General features: G+C 40.3%; 1 protein-coding gene across 5 annotated transcripts in view; it reads right to left on the bottom strand.

The window, feature by feature from the left end:
- Positions 1 to 2,777: 2,777 nt before the first annotated feature.
- Positions 2,778 to 20,527, bottom strand: part of TNRC6B (trinucleotide repeat containing adaptor 6B) — a 119,395-nt gene continuing 101,645 nt past the window's right edge. For 3 of the 5 annotated variants that reach the window (XM_058022896.1, XM_058022897.1, XM_058022898.1), the window contains 13 exons: positions 20,264 to 20,434; positions 17,902 to 18,027; positions 16,701 to 16,832; positions 16,058 to 16,153; positions 15,654 to 15,831; positions 15,131 to 15,265; positions 14,793 to 14,969; positions 10,241 to 10,387; positions 9,891 to 9,986; positions 6,656 to 6,880; positions 6,105 to 6,175; positions 4,121 to 4,260; positions 2,778 to 3,622 (listed from right to left, as the gene is read on the bottom strand). In XM_058022896.1, coding sequence (XP_057878879.1) covers positions 3,232 to 3,622; positions 4,121 to 4,260; positions 6,105 to 6,175; positions 6,656 to 6,880; positions 9,891 to 9,986; positions 10,241 to 10,387; positions 14,793 to 14,969; positions 15,131 to 15,265; positions 15,654 to 15,831; positions 16,058 to 16,153; positions 16,701 to 16,832; positions 17,902 to 18,027; positions 20,264 to 20,434 — 2,085 coding nt within the window. In that variant the 3' untranslated portion in view covers positions 2,778 to 3,231. The remainder of the gene's footprint in view (positions 3,623 to 4,120; positions 4,261 to 6,104; positions 6,176 to 6,655; positions 6,881 to 9,890; positions 9,987 to 10,240; positions 10,388 to 14,792; positions 14,970 to 15,130; positions 15,266 to 15,653; positions 15,832 to 16,057; positions 16,154 to 16,700; positions 16,833 to 17,901; positions 18,028 to 20,263; positions 20,435 to 20,527) is intronic. The other 2 variants (XM_058022899.1, XM_058022900.1) reach the window with 2 other exon arrangements.

Here is a 20,527-nt window from a genome sequence, read left to right as displayed (position 1 = left end):
TTTATTTTAAAGTAAAAACTTTCAAACATTTTGAAGATTCAGGAACTTGTAAAAGTTTATCAACAAGAAACAGCCATCTATCTAGGATAAGGTTAAATAAACCATCTTCAAAAAACTGGCTTCCTACCCTAGAATTCCTGAGAATGCTTGCAAATTTAAAGCAGGAAAATAAAATGTTAAAATAAAAACAAAAACACTGTTAAATGCTCCCAGAGTTAGTCTTCATCTAAAATATATATATGCACTTTTTGGTCTTTTTTTTTTTTTTGTACATTTTAATTTTTTCCCTTTAAGCTTACAATGGAAGAACAATTTAGCTTTTCTTTTTAAATATTTCAAATCCCTCATTATGTCTTGTAAACAAGAGGGGCTCTAGCACCCGGCTTTCACCGTAGTATCGCAATGAAGTCAACTAGCCCAAAGTGCAGGAAAAGGGACCTTAGGGCAGGTTGGGAGAGAGAAGTGAGGGTGGAACACAGCAATGAACCAGCATGTATAGCAGACCATGTGACAGAACAGATACTGGCTTGCTCAGGCCAAAGGTGCTTCACTAGGAAGTACTGCTGGCATGGGACTTTTAAGAACCTGCTCTGCGTGTCCGAGCGTGCTTGGTCTTTGAGCAGAAACAAAGCTGTACAGATGCCTGAACACAAGGGTTACTAGCCAGCTAGCAGGAACTGAAAGAGAGCATTTTGTTTCTTTGTGCATGGTGGGATAGATGGAGGAGACATGATAGGAAAGTATTTTCCAAAGGGGCTAGAGTATGCGGCATACTCCAGTTTACTAAACAAATACAAACCTACTCATACTTTTTTATCACGTAACGCTTTGCATACAAATCTACAGGCATGTGTATATGCAGCATTTCCCTCAGTCAGTCTTCATTGTGACATTGGGGCTTACATAGAAAGGGCAAATAAAATTAAACAGCCATGTAATTCCCTAGCCCTTCCCTCCCACCCCCAGCACACAGGCATACACACACACACACACGCGCGCGCACCAACCTCCCCCCATGACCTGCATCTGGTTTTGCTTCTGCCCACCAAACCCATGAGTTAAATGCATTAGACATGGTTACATCCTTCAATGAAAAGGCTGAAGAAACAGACTCCCCTATCTGCCCCCCTCGGCCAGGTGATAAAGCACTGCTCCCTCTGAGGGCTGGAATGGACAGGTATGTGCTGGTACAGAAGGTCGGCACTTTGTCAGACAGTGTAACAGCTGGACAATGCTGCATGGAAGTCCTAGCACTTATGGAAAAAGTACCGGCATCTCTCTTCCCTCTTCCCCCGGCCCCATCCCCACAAAAAGCTTCTTGCTTTGTGTCAGGGGATGTTCCTTCAAGTCTGCTACAACTCTTTTCACAACAACAGGTCTTAAAAGTTTTGTTCCCAGCGCACACATGCACGCACACACTGGCTATCACTGTGGATTATAGGTCACCCCTATCCTGCCCAGAGTATTACTACACTGATGCTAAAAAAACCCCAAACCTTTCCTTAAATACAGAAATTAAAAAGCAACAGTACAGAAAAAAGTAAAAACAAAAAACAAAAAGGTGCAATACTTCTTTTAAAAAAAAAAGTCTTTGCTAGTTATATACCTCCCTAAGCAAAACCACGTACACAGGAAAAAACACAACACAGAGAAACAAAAGGAAACCTTTGAAGTACACACTGGTTTAAGAACATTCGTAAGTAAACGTTTCTGTCAGTGATGGTCTGGCGCTGTAATGACACCAAGGCCTGGCACAGGTAACGCTCACCATGAAGGACGCAGGAAGGAGTTGGCTGCATGTGCTTTCAGGAGATGAGGCAGGCTGGCTGGCACTTTGCTGACACCATTTAGCTTTTTGTCAGTTTTAATAGAAGCAGTAAATCAACTAAACAGCTAATTTGGTTGGGCTGGATTTTCAAGCTTTTGATGGATTCCTCCAGAATGAGTACAGGTGCTTATTTAAGTTTGGGGGAGAAAAGAAACACTCTTTTTTAAAAGGTACTGAAGCTTGCAAGAGACTGAAAAAGAACATTTGTCTATATGCACAAAAAATGGCAATGTCTTCTTTCCTCCTCTTTTCCCCTTGTCGGAAGAAATAAATGGCTTGCATTACATAACAAACACTCTAGGGTTCATTCAGCACAAAAACCCCACATGCAGACATAAATAAAGATACTGTTTACTCAAAGACAACATTGTTTCCCCTCTCACCAAATCCTCTGGATATGGCAGTGTTCTGCTCCACCACAGGGTTAGAACAAGGGCTAGGAAGCAACTATCCACTCTGTATGATCTGCAGATTTGAGATAGCACCCTGCTAAACGAATTTAAAAAAACCTATTGACAAATTTTAATCCAGCCCAACTGGATTCCGCTTCAGCCACAGGGACTCCACCATGCCTGTCTTGTTCTCAGAATCAAGACATGCAGATGGCCAGCCAGCCCATAGACCATCAGCAATGCAGCGTTTCAAGATTATAGATATAGAGAAAAAAATGCACACACACAAACATGTGCACACGCACTCACACAGAAACAAGCACACGTGGGCAGTTACATGTGCCAGAACACACTGGTACTTATCAACCAGCCAATCACAAAGTGTTGGTTTTTTTGTTTTGTTTGTTTGGTTTTTTTTTTTTTTTTTTTTTTGTGGGTTTTTAATTTTTAAATTTTTTTTCTAGGTTTTTTTTTGTCTTTATTTTTGTTTTTAAAGTGAGGCTCCGTCAAGTCTTTCCCTCCCCCCCTTATTCTTTTGAACCCCTCCCCAACCCCAACCCAACATGGTAGACCTAAGGACGGAAACACACCCAGTGCAAACAAAGTTAAAAAGCTATTTTTTCAGTATATATGTTTCTTAGCAACAACTTCCGTATAACATGAAAAAGTGAAAAACTAGAAACTAATTTTTTTAATTTTTTCTGTTTAAATTTAAATGGTATGTGTACTTGCTTCACATTGTCTTTCTAAGTTGGCGTTCACGATTCAAGTATTTCAAGAGTGATATGTTCTCTTTTTGGATTCATATTCCAAACGAAAAAACTGAAGTTATATAAGGGAGGCAACTATGTGCTCAGACAGTCTGTCAATGACCCACCTTTTTTTCTTTCTCCGTTTTCTTTTTTCCTTTTATAAATGTATTTATTGCAAGTTGAAAAAAACGAAAAAGGTCAAGTTAGTGCTGCTGCTGTTCCAAAAAAGGTCACGAGGTCAGAGTTGAAAGTTCTAAGTTCAGATTGAATCCGACCCTCCTCCCAGAAGGTCTCCAGGTAGTAAGGGAGCAGGGCTGCCCATTCGGTGTGGATCCTCTACGCTCGGGACCCCCCACAAGCTTGAAGAATAGTTTGGGGGCCCCCACAATGAAGCGCCAGTGAGATCACCCCCACTGCTGCTGCCGCCGCCACCACTGCTCCACTGCCCAAGCCCTGTTGACCCACCAAAGAGATTCAAAGCAGGTCCAACTGGATCTGTCTGGTTCTGTCCTGTCTCCAGGGATTGCCAGCCCGCTGCGGGTGCACTCGGGGTTGCTGCAGGTGTAGGGGGCTGAGCTTGTGCCAAAAAGCGACTAACCTCTTCATCTGTGGCAAACTCAGCCAGGATGGTAGTGTTTCCCAACACACACCTACACGGCAAGGGACACATAAGAAAAAAAATAGTTAGAGCCAAAAGGGCAAGGGATTCAGACAACAGAGGAACAACACTAATAGGTGTCCAAACCAAAGGAGGCATCAGCTACATTGCTACAATGGAGCGGACATGGAAAACTTTAGCTGTTTTTGCCAGTGAAATTCACTCAAAACAAAAGAACTTCCATTTTAAATGGGGAAAAAACAAAAAAGAAAAACACCCCAACCCCCCTGCCCCCACATTCAGTTGTCCCTGAATGAAATCTTAATAAATTTAAACTAAGGTTCTGAACGTTAACACCAAGAGCAATAAAAGTGCCTATACCATGAAGGTAAATGCACATATGCCACCTTTTAAACAAAACAGATGAAGAACAGGTTAAAAGCCTTTGGAATTCAGGAGGTTAGTAAAACTCAAAAATTTTCACTGAATTTAGGGGCTTACACCACCGACCCCACATCCTCAAAGATTTTTGTCTCAAAACCTTGCTTACATGTGCAGTGCAGTCTGGGCCTTGGCCGCCTCCTGTTTGGTGTTGTATCGGATGAGGGCGGTGCCCTGGGTCAGGTTCAGATGGAATGTCAGCAGTGGGCCATGCTGCATGCAGATCGTCCTCAAGGTTGACCCATCAATCTGAGGAAGAACAGCCAGGATGAAACAGATGTTTTGTAATTATTTCTCCAAACATATTTTAATCCTGACGTCGTCACAGTAATTGAAAAATATGCTGCTCTCAGAAAGAAAAACAGATGAAAGCAGTGGGAAGAAAGCAAAGGTGACAGAAATTGATTTTCAAACAGGAACTGGTATATCTTGACTTCTCACCGTTACATGGATTTTGCTTTAGTATGGAATAATCTAAATTATCTTTATCTTTCTTGTTCATTTACAGCTTAAGTCCAGTCTTCCCTCTTTCACTGAGTTTCTTACACTGTCACTATCCTTACGTCGACAGTCTTTCTAGTAATTATACACAACTTGTACTTCTAACCATCTTCAGTCATCAGAATTTCTACTAAAGGAACCAGAATACCTTAGTCTTCAAGCCCTCTGATTTCAATAGAATGTATATAAACTACTTGTTAAAAGGTTTTTGCAAAACTGGAAATATCTCTACAATGAAATTTTTTAAAATTTATTTTGATTCTTCTTTGTCTTTGTGGTTTATGAAACAGTGACAGAAAGAGTCAGTGATTTTGCTGCCAAATCCACCAATGTTCATTCCATCTGAACTAATGTTTTCACAGCAGTTGTTGCCTACATTCCTTCTGCAGCAGTAACAGCTTGTTGCTTACCTCCAGTAACAGCTGCTCTCCCAGGTGTCCTGTACAGACAGATTCCATTCCTGGTGTGCCACAAGGACATGGGCATATGAATGGGATTCGTATGTGCAACTACTTAAGGAAGTGCTACTTTCTTCCTTCTTTCCCCCCTATTTTATAACACAGCTTCAAATGAGGGAAAAGGAAGTTGTGTGGTGGTATGGTCAAGGTTAAAGCAGAGAACCTTGAAATGAACATCTTGTTCTTTCCAAGCCTAACCATTCTATGAGTCTATGAATCCATCTGAACCTTTACACTTCTCTCTCTAGTGTACTGATCCACAATAAAGAGAGAATCCATAATGAGACAGCTATGATCTGTTTCTCTTTCCTACTAACTTAAACGCCTCCAAAATATATTCTTCTTCCACTAAAAAATTCCTAAAGCAACACTGAAGTATTTCACACAAGCCACACTTAGAACTGTGCTTTTTCTTCACATCAAGGTAAACAGTCTTTTTTACAGAAGGAGCACAGCTCACCATTTTGGGTGATCTGCTGGAGACCTCAGCTTTTCCTTTCACATCAACCTTTTTTTGCAGACTGTAGAAACACGGTAAATTATCTGGCTGAAGAAGGGACTCTCTGTCTAGACCTCAAGGATACTGCTGATAATCATATAAGCTGTTCCTAGGCCTTGAATACTAATTGTGAATGCTGAAACCAAGATCTCCACAGAATTCATTCAGAATGGCAGCAAGCTCTGAGAATACTTGCAGAAATAACCTAACTAGACTGGTTTTGGCAGAAGCGCTGGAAAAATTCAGTGGTTTCACTATGGAAACACTAAAGCAAAAACTGGCAGTTACATTAAATTTCTTATTGACAACATCCCAAAGAATAGCTATAAACCATTTCATATTATAGTCATGAAATTCACCCTCACTTCTAAGAAAAATCTTTCTGTTCAATTATTCTTTCTAACTCTTAATTAAAGAAATGTTTTAACAGTCACATAGCAAAACCTGAACATCATAAAATTAGCTGAAGAGATTACAATAGAAAAATCAGTCAGACTGCAGCTTGGTTTAGTAGAAATATGTTACATATGTTGACAAATCTGATTTTGTCAGATTTTATTCAAAAAGAAACGACTGAATAATTCACAAATCTTTGCTAAAGCAAACAAGTCCCCAGAAACAACCACAGAAAATACCTGTGGAGTGAGATTGTGAAGAACCAGCCAGTAGCTAGGACGAACTGAGCCACCATCACTCCAAGTAGATGCTGCAAATTATAAGACAGAGTAATCAAGACAGATTTGATACAAAGAAAAATCATCTTTCTTTACAGTTAGGTCTTTCAGAAAAAACTAGCATTACCAGTCTTGCTAAAACATGAAAGTCTAATCTTCAGTCCTGAAAACAAAATGACATCTTTGCTTGCAGTTCACATCAAGATTAATTTTACTAGAGTTTATCCTTGAGGAGTTTCTCACACACAGCAAGGATCTAGTCTTGAAAGGCCCTAAGGAGCAGGTGTTCTCTTCTGGCAGTTCTCAGCCCTTCCTCACACATTCCCTGCAGCAGGACCTGGGATTCCATCCCCGACCACCCCAATTACTGACAGCAAATTTCCATTTCAAGAAGGAACTCTCTTTTTTCCTATTACCAGACAACTGCAACTTTCTTTCCCCCACACCACTGGTGCTGTGAAACATACATTGCTCAGGTCTGAACAGTGGTGCTGCAGTTGATTTGTTCTCACCAGAGCCAAGCCTTGAGTCCTGTGCCCCCCAGCCCCTGACCGATCGGGGTGCTGTGCTGTTCCATGGAGATGATGGTTTGGGGTTGGTCAGGCCAGGAGGTGGGCGGGGCAGCCCTGTAGTGTTCCTTGAGGAAATATGGTTTTTCCACATCTTGTTGGAGAGATGAGTGGGATTGTGTCCTATGGGATCTGGGGACCACGTTGATTTGTAATCACTGAATTTTGCTAGAAAATTAAAGAAATTGTATATATTAGAGAAACTTGTGAGATTAAGTACCTGTCCTATCACACTAAGTCTTTTGACTGCATTTTTATTGGAGACAAGCATGAAACACAGGATCATACAACAGTTAATTTATCATACCAAAACCATACTTACACGTAGCCCATGCTACGTGTAAGTAAATATTTGCTTATTTTACACATGCTGATTTAAAAAAAGTAATATACCAGGATCATTTATGATAATGTAGCTGATTGCAGAATGTTACATCATTAATTAGATGAACTGCATTTTTTATGTCCACACTACATTTAATCTGAGAATTTCTTAAAATTTTGGCACTACTGACGTTTAATGAAACGGAACCTTCTTCATGCAAAAAAAACCCTGCAGAGCACTAAAAGGCATATTCACCATTCTTGGTCTACTAAGCTAATGTTGCCTCCTAAAGATGTCCTCCCTACAAGACCAAAGCTTTCTTGAGAGCCAACAAAGCTCCCACAATGTTGACACAGCAGTAATGCATAGAGGGCTGCTTAGCTGTGCGACGGCTGGACTTCTCAACAATCCTGATAGTGCTTTTTTTTACTAGAAGGCAGGTGCCTGTTAAAAGACTTATAGTGGATATCTTTCACACATTTCAAGAACTCTTTATAAAGAAATGCAATAAAAGAGAAAAATAAAAGCACTCCCCAAAATACCACTATTGGTCATGAATATTTGTGAGCTCTGTCTAAGCCAGTTTTTAAAATAAGGCAGACTGCAAATTCTCCCACAACTTCTGACACCAAGGGACATTTCAAAAGTCATAATTCCTTGAAAATTCCTCATTGTTCTGCACTGAGAACCAGCCAACACGGACATGGGGTGGGGAAAGGCTGTGTCAAACATTATCTTAAACATAATGTGTGCAAATATGTGCATTTAACTTCAGTCACCAGCAGACAGTGGTGAATGTAATTTGAAATTAAGTGAAATAACACAGATTTATGATATGCCAGGGCAGCATGAAATAAACCCATCTGGAAACCAAGATAATAAAGCTTTCAGCATGTATAAGCATGCTTCAATTTACAGCTAGATCTCTGTATTTCCATGACACAGCGATGGTCAGTACCACCTTTGGTGGCCAAGCACTAACCTTTGAAAGTGCTTAAAAACCTGCTTTCACTGGACTCTGCTTTACAGATAGGTGAATTCTAAATTCTCAGTTCAGATGATTGGCTCTCTGACTGTAAAACACTTGTGTCCAGCAGACAGAAAGAAATAGGTATGTGGCAGTGGTCTCATTTCCTCAATTTGACCACGACTTCAATATTTTTACCTCTTCAGTCTTTCTTATGTGCTAGACAAAAATTAAGCAAAGGCAAGAATTTGCTACATGCCACTCCTTTCCACAGGCTGTGGAACCTTCTCTGTCACTAGAATGTTGCATAGAGTGCTTCAAACCAAAGTCAGCTCACAAATCGGTGGCAAGAATTCAGTTTTTCTTAAGGACTAAAGAGCACTTTCAACACATTTGGTGAAGATGCTGAGGTAACTCCTGAACACAGCTTTCATTCAATACGATAAAAAAACCTGAAGCTCGAGCCAGATGTAGCTCTGAGCTCTGTTCATCACCCCTGTTATTTATACACAATTCTTCATTTTTAAGTAATTGTCAAGACAATGATGTCTTCAAGAAAAAATTCTGACATTTGCAAGAAGCTTAAAATCCAAATGGTTCATCTGGAGCAAGTATTTCCAGCACTTTACTGCAAAGTGTGTGCACAAACAGTTTTTTACAAGAAAGCTGCAGAGACCTTCTTATGAAGCATCTGAGACATATATTAAAGTTTATATATACAGGCCAACCATTAAAGCAAGAGGACCAAATGTCTTCTCTGTCCGGATTTCAGGGAATGATGAGTGCTACAAAAGACAAGGCAAAACCATTCCCTTCACAGCACTCTCATGTCCTAAAGTTAAAGTAAATAAAATCACTCACCTTTACTAATACATACACAAGCAGGTAATATTTTAAAAGTTTGACTTGTCAACAGATTGTACATGTACTGTTTTTATCTTTCCTTTTGCATCTGCTGTTTCCCACTACTCATTCTTTAACTTGCATAATATGCCGGTTTTGGCTGGGGTAGAGTCATTTATCTTCATAGTACTTAGCATGGAGCTGTGTTTTGGATTTGTGCTGGGAATGATGTCTTAGGTTTTAGCTTTTATATTTTTCAGATTCTGTACTGCTTTAATGTGTAGTTCTGAGCTTCATATTAAGGGATGGTAAGCTCTCTTCACAGAGTAACTAGGAAAAAAAAAATTCCTTTCCTAGCTTGAGACCAAAGACAATTGACCCAAATTTCAGGCCAAGAGCATAAACAACATGGACTGAAGAGAGAAGAACAAGAAGGATGGGACTTCACAACCTAAAGCTATAATTGGACAATTAACTCCAACATGCAAATGGACCAGAACTCATTAAAGTGTGAGACCTTGTGACTGGTCATCCTTTTTTGTGACCATTTTGGGTTCATCTTGGGTGTAACCCTAGCTGGGCTCTTGTACTGCCCAAGGTGTAGCCACTGAGGCCTTTTAATAAATACCTACTTTATTTAACTCTGCCTAGCCTCTGTTTTAGGTCAGCCTTCACAAGGTATCACGAACAGCATGGATAAATACAGATGATTTAATTATGTTGCTGAGGAGTGCTTACACAGCATCAAGGCTTTTTCTGTTCCTCACATCCTCCCACCAGCAGGAGGGATGAGGGTGCACAAGAAGCTGTGAGGAAATGCAGCCAGGACAGCTGACCCCAGCTGTGCAAAGGGATATTCCATACTATATGGAGTAATGCTCAGCATATAAAGGGTGGGGGGAGAGGAAGGAGGGGGTTCTATTCAGTGTTTGTCTTCCCCAGTCACTGTTACACACAATGGACTAAATACTCCCAGTGGAACAACAATGAACTAGTGCTAAATGAAAAATGCTTTGTCTGGTTAAGTTTCAAAGCCTGCATACCTGAAGTGCTATGAACGTTGGTGAAGGAATTGTCAGAGGCACTGTAGGGCCAGGCACCAGGTGAAGGCAGCGAGGTGTTGAGGGAAGAATTAGACCCTGTCAAAGAGAAAAGGAGAGAGAAAGAGGAGACCAAGTTCAGAGATTTCTGTAACACCATTAAACCTCCAGAGAGCCACGACTGTAGCAATGCCAAGCTTTCAGGTGCCCCCAGCCACAGTGCAAAGGCAGGCAGCTTCCTTCTCCTTCTCAGACAAATGCAACAGACTGTTTGCCTGAAATGAGCACACGATCCTGAGTTATCAGACTGATAATCACAGTGATCAGCACAGAGCAGATGTGCACTGTTTTACCTGTGGTGTTGTCCCGCAGAAGTTGGTGGTCAGTATCTACAATGGGAGATGTGGCTGTCCCCCCCAGCACACTTCCAGGGGTCACATAGGGGTCAGATTCAGGGTCAATGTTTTGTATACCTTTCCATGGCACTCCTGGTTGGAACTCTGAGACAGGAGAGAAAAATGAATTAGATGCAATCACGGAAATGTTATTTACCAGAAGCAATTGCTGACAGTACTTCAGGATGGTAAACAATTGTCTTTTACACCATTCCTTAGGAGCAAAAAAAAAAGATTGCATGTTAGAATCGTAATCTATTTCACAGTTCCTCCCACAGCACTAGCTCTGGTTTCATATGAATACAAGTCTACACTACAAAAAAAGTTGTACAAGGGCATCCAGTACCCCTTTAAGTGCTTCTGCTTTGCTACATTCAGATGAGGTTTCAACAGTTTTAATAAATTCCATATAAGATGTGTAAGATTAGATTCTGTACACATACCTACTTTAGGAGTTTGGAAATACATTTGACACATCCCACGGTATGTACACACACACTCTATACATTACCTATCAATACTGAGATGAGATGCCTTGTGGTAAAAGTAATGTATATACTCATTGTCATTCTTCATGCTTCACAATGAGATGGGGATATACTTATCATGCTTTAGTTGGAACTATAGCTCCAGGCATGCCAGAATTTTAAGACAAGAGGATGAACTATATTAAATATGAACACACCAAGACTCCAACTACTGTAAGAAAGATCAGTAACTTGGCTCCTTCAATGAATACAGTGTTGTGGTCAGTTCTGGAAGCAGTGGTGCAAAAGTAAAACTGACAAACACAAGAACAAGTTAAGAATCTTCATATACTATGTGACAATTTGTGTAAGTGTGAGAAGAGTGCAAAGGTGGCAGACTCATCCCTTGCAGATACAAGTCCAGGCTACAGAATTCCTGAATTTTGGAAATAATTAATAATAGATTATTTGAGTGTAATTAAAGATTCATTATTAAAAGTGGGATCCAAGATGCACTCTCTAGAACGAAGCAAGGTAGGATGAATCTGACATGGAAGGGTTCATTTCAGTCACCTTTGCAATGAAGAATTATAGTCAAGACTATGACTTTCACAGACAAATGCAGAAGAAAATGTGATACTACTGGTTCAAATTATTGCCACAGCAAGGGCAGTATTAGACTGTGATAATGTACAGGAGAATCTGAGAGAAGACAAAAGAAATATCCCACTGGGTCAGAACTATGGTCCATCTAGTCCAGTGTTTTCTAACAGCAGTAGGAGAAATACCATTAAGGGACAGAACACAAACCTGGCTACTATCTGTGGACTATTGGCCTCACACTCTCCCAGTATCCAGAGCTGTCCTAACTTAGATGGCAGAAATACCCTCTGCTAGCACCAGCTTGTGAAATTATTTTTCCATCATTTTATCCAATCACTGTTTCAACTGGCCAGTATCATCTGTCTCAAGAAGCTGTGAAAACAACATAACCTGCAAGTTCACCACTCCTGATGGGAAAAAAGCTCCCATCTCTTTAAAATTTACATCCTGTTAATTCTAGCATTTGCACTCATTGCAGGAGTCATGAACTACAATTCTCCATTTATCTTGTTCACTGCCTTCATGATTTTATAAACATCAGTTACATCTCCCAGTCTTTACTAACTCAACAAAATAATCCAGGTATCAATACTTTATCAGCAATCAGCACTGCATCATGCAAGGACTCCGCTCAGCTACTACCAAAATACTGCCATACCCCGCCTGACAAGCAGGATCTCCCTTTTGTTAAGGAAGAAGCAATACAGCTCTTGGGTCTACTCAAAATATCTTCTCTGTTCTGAGACAAAAAAAATCCATGACCATAGGTTAGAACCTGGAAATTAGAACTTGTTTAGAGAAAAAAAAAAACAAAACAAAACAAAAAGGAAGTCCAAGTCTTCTATTTGCAAAGATTCTGAGAATTTTTGAGACTGAAAATTAAGTGCACAGAAAGCTCTAATCAAAAGGTTAATGACTACACAAACAAGGCTCCAAGGATCAGGGGTATCATTCTTTATGAACACATTCACTCATCAATGTAATCCTGGTCTGGAAAAGCATTTCCTTGAACTACAGCATACTGACAAGTTTCCAAACTCTCCTTTGGAGCTGATAGTCATTATCATGCACATTCACCAACTCTTGTCTACAAACATGCTCTTTTATTTCTAGGCAGTAAAGACAACATGAAATGCATTTCTCCACTGGTATCTGAAAGGTCCTTTCAAAAAGCTCAAACGTAAGATTACTGTGAAAACCATGACAGACACATCCAGGCCAGTTTGCTTGAAGTCTGACTGATCTTGAATGGGAAATTCACAGTCTAAGTATGACCCAAGAATGCAAGTCTGTGCAGCATAACCAAACGACATAGCTCTCACCAATGCAGCAAAACTTACTCTCACCTCCAGCTGTGATATCAGTTTGATTGGGCACCACTTCATTTATCTTTGTGCTGAACAATACTGCTCTCTTGAATGGCAGAATTTCTGCAGCAGATGGCATTTAGGAGGAAAATGTGAAAGGTGTAGTCAGGGTGAATGCTGAGCTCCCACTGTTTTCATTCACAGGCAAAATGCACCTATTTCAAGAGGTTTTCTCTTCTGAACTCATTTTTGTTAACAACTTTTTTTCCAGCACTGGGAAGAAGAATTCTATCTCCATGCCAGGAACTGACAGTGGACCTCATCTACAAGCTTGTAGAGAAGAACCTAGAGTAAAGGCCATTTTAGGTCTTCATTCTTTATCAGAGTGTTGTATTGATAAGGTAGATCTTGATTTCAGTTCTCCTTGACAATGAAGCCCACAAGTTAGACTATGAGACAGCTCAAGTGGCTGATGGTCATGGAACAGTAACTTGTCCCAGCAGCCAATGGATCTCGTAAGAGCGGAACAGCAATGACTGAGTAAATGCCACCTGCCAAAACTGGGGACCTGTTACATGAGGGCTGCAAGCATAGTCTTGGGCTACTCTCACAAGTGAAATTTTATGTTCAGAATTTGTGAACTTCACTTATCCTCTCACCGTGGTGAGGCAGTCAGCAACAAAAAAATTTACTTATGACTGACAATGGGACTACAGATATCACTAGGGAAGGTCTATGATATCAACAAGGGGCAAAGAGTAGCTATCAAGCTTTTAAATTTTTTTTAGCTTTTTATTGTAACAGTTTTGGAACCAAGAACCTTGCCAAAGCCAGTGGTTGCTCCAAAACTTGGAAACATGGCAGAGCTGATCCTCATGTGTCTCTTGTAACATTCCAAGCAGTACTGTCCTAGTATAATACAGGGGAATGGTGGCCAAGTTCAGTAACGATGAGTCTGTGAGTGAAGCCTGATAGAAGATTACATTTTGGGAGTTTCTGGCATTATGAACAGCAACTTCAGTCCTAAAAGCTCCATACCTAACAACCAGGCTGACAGAGGTGTAACACAAACATACCTACAGAATGCAGTGAGCAGTGTGAAAGTTTGTAAATGTGCAGATTTTTTTGAGAGAACTAATCATTTAGCTCTGTTAGCTCATCAGAAGATGTTTTCTTGCTGGAGTTAGACACTGAGGGCTTCCCTCAAAAATTTTCAACTACATTTTCTAGATTTCCTGCAGTTGTGTCCGTCACATAGATTCCTATGCTTTCTGATGCAAGGTCTGTGCTACTGCTTTACCCAAGAGATGTACCTGGACTTTTACTTTTTTGTACTTGAGTTAGTAATGTTCCCCTGGAATGCAACTGTTTTCCAGACAAGAGAAAAATCACAGCAACCACTATTTGCTGAACAGCACCAGTGATTAATCTGTGCAACTTCAAGGACACCACTCTAGTTAAATGAATGTTTTATATAGGAAATTATGTGTATATTCAAATATACATGTACTTTTCCTAGAGAGTTTTCTAGCAGAAACATAAAATTTTGCCAGTGAAACTACAAAACTTTAAAAATGTGCCATCCCAAAAGCAAGAGACTTCTATCCCAGCCACAAGACTCCTGAGCTGCAACCCTTTATGTGACATGAACACAGCTGAACCATAAGAGTGTGGTGTTCCCACCACCACAAAAAAAGACCTACAAAAAGCCCTACTTCACATATTTTTCTTTGATTCCACCCTATCAATAATTTTTACACCGTGTCAATCTACCGCAGCACAAATAAGGAATCAGTACAAAAGAAGGGAGATGTTGGTGTGTATTCTATGAACATATGTTTTCATTAAATTTTCTGTAAATGTAAAGTCACACAATCACAGAAGATAGGAGTTCACCAAACAAAAACCAAACACTACTCAGGCAATTCAGCAGTTAGTTCATATTTAGCCCAACATTTTTTACTGGAAATTCACATTTATGTTCTACTTTAATGTGGAAGAAATTCCAAAAGCAAGAGAAGGCCAAGCCACCCAAGTATTTTCGTTGCAATGGTTACTTAAGTAAGTATGCTGAGGAAAGGTCCAGCATATCTATCCCAAAGCAAGGACACAAACCCCGCCCTTATGTAATACCTGGAGGCCAGCTGGCATTGCTGGATTTGCTTCCGATCTTGTTTGTTGGTGGAGATTTGGCAGGTAACCAACTATCACCAGCAGGGCCTGCGTGGCTGCTGAGCGGGTCGCCCTGGATTATGTCAAACTGGTTGTAGGGCGATCCTCCACGAGCCTTTCCAGGGGGCACTATTGCACCTGCAGCATTAAAAACACACATTTACACCTGGGAAAGGCTGCGATCTTCAGGAGCATGATGTATTCATACAAAAATATTCAAGATGCATACTGGTGAGGCAAAACAGTTTCATCTAAACTATTTCACCTCTGGGGAGATGATACTACAAGGGCATTCTCACCATTTTTGTGCATATTGGCATCTTGTGAAGCCACAGAGGGCAGCCCTTCCATCATAGTCCACTGCTTAAAGCGGGATTCTGTTCCAGCCTCTTTCCCTCCCACCATGCCATAATCCATGCCACTTGAGCCAAAGCCTGTGAAACAAACAAACAAACAAAACTCAATTGTCATCTTCTGTTTTGTTTTTAAGCATCTTTAAATGGGGAGTCATTGCAATCATAACAAAAAGGTGGGAAAAAGAAATCAACCACAGCAAAAGGTATGTTCAAGGGGCAACTTCCAAATAAGTGTGTTATGTCAATATGCCATGATATGCCTCCTTCTTAGGTTTGTCTTCTTCCCATGCAATGAAAAATAATTCAATTTGATTCAATTATATGACACTTGTCATAACCTTTGCTCTAATGCTTATACATAAATTACTCATCTCTAGACCCAGACATAAGTGACTAACACAATTACCATATTAATAATAGGGAAGCTACAGGCAATGCACCAAACCTACTTCCACAGAGCACTTACCACCTGAACCGTATCCAGGTATCTGCCCTTTGGTCTGTAAATCTGAGAGACCCACATTCAAAGGATTGGGTACCATGCTGTCTAAATGTGGCTTAGGCCCAACAGGGTGGGAGGGCGAATGCTTCATGCCAGGCTGCCTCTGCTGCTGCTGCTGGAGGGCACTCACCATACGAGCAATCTGTAAATGGAAGAAAAACTGCTTCATCTATGCTATACTGCAATGCAAATTCCAGTAAACATAAAGAAACAGTGAATTAGAGGAGATACAAAAGACCTTGCTCTCCAAAAAGTGCACTGTGAAGAGAGCAGGTGATGTTACTGAAGCCAGCACCATCTCTACTGCAGACTGCATTTCCCCAGCAAACCTCATACTTTACATGACTGACAAAACCAGTGCCACACACCTGCTGCTCCTGCTGTTGTCGCACAGCTTGAGATAACTTTCTCTGGCTCTGTAACAGCTGCTGCTGCTGCTGCTGCTGAAGGAGGAGCTGACAAGCCTATAAGATAAGGGGGGGGTGAGAAGAGTGAAAATACAGAGCTCATCAAGTGAAATATAATTGCCAGGAGCTATTCACTAGGAAACGCTTGGCTCAGAAGTTAGGTAAACTGTTTCTCATTCCACTCACTCAAATAAAATGACAATGAATGCATTAGAAGAATACCACATCCCTCACTTAAATGTTAAATGTTCCTAATTTAACACTGTGCAGCAGAATTATTTGTACCTGCTTTATTACCATCACTATGACTCTAAGTCTGAAGCTTTTTCTGAAGAAAACCTCATGAAAAATCCACAAACAACTTCTTTCTGTACAATTAGAGTCATTACTAACCCACTGTAATCCACAATAATTAATTAATTAATGGGCCTATTTGGTTTATCTGCTGCCTTCTAGCAGGACTTTACTACCCCAAATAGCAAAGAGGGGAATACTTGCACAAAATAACCTCAGTAGAACAAAACAGAATTAGAATAAGCATAAAAAGAAAACCCAGCAGACAATTTGCAAACTGTCTTGTCTCACAAGATTACTAGTTACTTACTAATTGAAACTGGGGAATCTGTGGAAGCTGGCTCAGCATGGCAATCTGTTGTGGAGAAAGCTGGGGGCCCATATTGAAAAGACCAGGATTCAAGCCACTGTTGGGAAACTGTTTGAGCATGGAGGCCGAAACCTGCATGGAAAGCAATTACATATCCTGAACACACTGCTACGAGGAAATGATGATGAAGTACAAGTATTTCTATACAGGAACAAGCATGACACCAATCTCCAATAGTGTTCTGGGAAAGACACTGCAGATTTATTAACACATCACATTTAAACATGCACAATCTATAACTTGGGCAGAGTGAATACCTCACTTAATTGACAGTATACAGTATTACATGTGCAGATGCAGACACACACACAAAGGTTATTCCCTCAACCAATCAGGTGCCAGAGACTGTACTAAATTTAAATGCTGATATTTATGCAGCTAACCAGTAATCACAGTACTGCATTTTCACATTAAAAACATACTGCTTGACAAGGGAAAAGAAAGGCAGTCAGGCAGTCACTGGAGTAAAGAAACAGTGCCTCACAGAAAGAGTTAATCTCTTTGAACATTGAATAAGATACAGTAAAAGACAGGAGTAGGTGGAGAAGAATCCCCCCATTTCTCCCTGCATTATTGCAGAGTTACACAAGCACAATTCAAGAGAATCTCAAGAACTGTTCACCAAGTCCAAAGCAAAAGGTAAACTTGTACATTTGGAGACCCTGAGGTCTTAAGATTAAGCTCTGCAATGAAAATGTAACATGTAGCCCCTTCATCAAACCTCTCTTCTGGCGGGGGGGGGGGGAGGGGGGTAGAGGAAGGACAGGACAAGACTACTTAAAAAAATTAAGCAACCTGTCACACTTCAGAAACACTGTAAGCTTTCACGTTTATTTGTTCTTTTTAAAATACTTTGCAAAAGCCTATGTAAGACACAGGATTCCCAAATTCACTTTTGAGGTTTAAAAATACTGGTAGCGAGCATTTACAATCAACTGCCTTGGAATAATACAGAATGCCAAAGCTTCTGCACTGCGTTTTAAGTACTTCCACTATGAATTTTAATGTTTTTATCTTATCCAATTTTTCAATTTTTTAACATCAAATTGAGACCAAGACAGATGCATAAGTAACCTCAATGATGTGCTCTGAAGGCTGTAGCTCTACTTTTACAAGTAATCAGTTGCTATGAATTCCTTACCTGGGGAGAAAGGAATTGGGGAGGCACTTGCGCCCGGATATTGGGGGAAGGATTTAGTGGCTGCACTGGTGTGTGCATGCCCCTCGATTGTGCTGTGCTGTTTCCAAACAAACCATGATTGCCACCCTACAAAATTAAAGCAGTAGTGAGAAGATGAATCTTGCAGGCTATGCTAATAACTACATCTCAGTAACAATGAGCCAAGCTACTGACTTAAACAGAGTTCCCTTAGAATTACAGACGTTTGGCTAAAATCAGTAATATTCTACCTGGGTTAAAACCACTGTACTACATTTTTGAGATGCAGGTTGTTTCTCCTCGAACATTGAAGGGTCACGTTTATCTACTAACTTCAAGACATGACAAATCTAATGTTTTAATATTTTGCACTTTATGTATTGGGAAATGGAAACTTGGAGTACAAACAGCAAACTAAAAACTTCATTCCAACTGGCTTAAAAGCATGGCAAGACTCTAGCAACAATAATTCTGGTCCCCCATTTTAGACAAGACAGGTATTTTTCCTGAGTAGTTTGCTGAGATATCACTCACAAGGCTATTTTTTTTTCCTCTGTAGGCCTTTCATTAACTAATACTATTTTAGAATTCAAATTCCAAAAATTTCCTTTCTGCCATGAAAACTTCAACATTCTGGATTTGAATATTTTCCTTCCCCTTTTCTCCCACTAAATTTGAAGAAAATTTTCAAGTGAGAAAAATAGTTGTGGGTTTTATTTTTTTAGTGGTTTATTTTCTAATACAAGAATACTTGCTGTTTGAGTTTTTCAATGAGAATTATTTACTGATTTATAAGGAACTTCTGTAATAAACCCTAATGCATGAACAAGACCCAGGAAAACTTGTGATTATGTTTCATGATTTCAGACTCTTCAGCAGACTTTTTTTGGTACCATTTTTTAAAAAAAAGTAAGAAATGCTACCAACAGTCTCAAACACTAACTAAGCTACATTCTCTTGCTTCTAAAAGCTGAAGCTCATACTCCAAAGCATCCTTACGTGCCATGAATTTGTCTTTTCAGTTTCAAGACCCTCAGAATTTCCCATCTCTTGCTATCAGGGTGTCTGTGACCCTCAGACACCTGGGGTTCTGAAGAGTGTATTTTCCACTCTTTAGCCATCATTCCCTATTCTGCCTGTCCATGCCAGCATTGTTGCACCCAACATAAATCTGTAATTCCAAACTGTGATTGTGCAAGCCTTCACTAAAAGCTTTCCTTCCCTTATATACCAGGATTTCATAAATCCTGTCATATCACTGTGCATAATACTCCTACCATTAATATTGTGTATCCTCTGCTATCCTTTTGCTCAAACACAAGAGTCTCCTCCTGCTTCTACACTGGCAGCCCTATGGATTGCCTCTTTCACCTGCATCCCTCTCCACCTAATGTATCTTCTCATTCAGAAGCAACTCCTAAGCTTGCAGGAAGACAAACAAAAACTCCCAAAAGACAAAAGGTTTTACCCTGGAAAGAGGTAGATGGAGTCAACTACACACTAAAATTTTTGAGAGGCCTTGAAGCCTTAGTTACACTTTCAGCTCTCTCTATAACTCCTCTCTATAACAAGAGTTCTGCACACTGAGATCAACAACATGTCTTCAAATTTTGGACTTAATCTGATGTTCAACACTGTGTCACATAGAAACAGAAAGACAACACACACAAACACCATCATGTTAGGCATATGACTACATAAGCTAGACCAGCTGCAATAATTGGGTACTATTCTTTCATTTCCTAGTATTCCTAAACTATTTTCTTCTAAAATAATACAGAATACAAAAGCCAGAGATTCTTCCAAACTGCTGTTACTCACTTAACTAGTTCCCCACCATTTCCCTGTACATAAAAATATTGCTACTTCAAGAATTTTTAAAGGCTACTAAATCAATTCTTACTTTGAGAACTGTGAGGAAGGGAAAAGGGAACAGGGACAATGCTAAATCACTGCAACTTTTTACAGGGTCATTTCTACATACAAGGCCTTTGAGTGGAGTCTGAAAAACTTCAGTGTTGGGTTTGATGAGGCAAATCAACAGCCTCTAACAAGGTTTTAAGCCAGCAATTGAAGTAAAGGATACCACTAACTTCACGACTTCTGAAAAGCACATCCACCTGCTGCTGCACTGCAATTTAGGAAGAGGCCAACAAAACCAGACCAAGTATGTTCTGATGCTAGGAACCGAAGCGGACTGATTCTCAATGGCCTGAGATAGCTGAAATTTCCATTAACAATTTTAACCTATCCAGCAGAAAAACAAATGCAAGCAACCAACTAACCAGGATTAAGCCCAGGTTGCAGCCTTATAACAATGCATCTTAGAAGGTGGCCTGCTTACTTGTCTAGCAGCGAAGTTTTGGGGACTGAGCCCTGAGCCGATTGCCCCAAGGCCGACGTTGGATAGTGTGGAACCAGAGGGAGACAGCTTGTAGCTGGGAGAAGGGGAGAAGGGAGAGCAGGGAGCCTCATCCCCAAGGCACCCATCTTGATTGGAGAAAGGCAAAGTCAGCTGAAGCAGCAGTTAGCCGACAGCAGGAGTTGGTTAGTGAAGCAACAGAACGCAAGAGGAGAGAAAGAGGGACGGTGAGTGACTAGGAAGAAG

The sequence above is a fragment of the Melospiza georgiana genome, chromosome 4, assembly GCF_028018845.1.
Source record: "Melospiza georgiana isolate bMelGeo1 chromosome 4, bMelGeo1.pri, whole genome shotgun sequence".
Classification (NCBI taxonomy): Eukaryota; Metazoa; Chordata; class Aves; order Passeriformes; family Passerellidae; genus Melospiza; species Melospiza georgiana.
The sequence above is the reverse complement of the archived record's forward strand: the minus strand, read 5'-3'. Positions and strand labels throughout refer to the sequence as shown.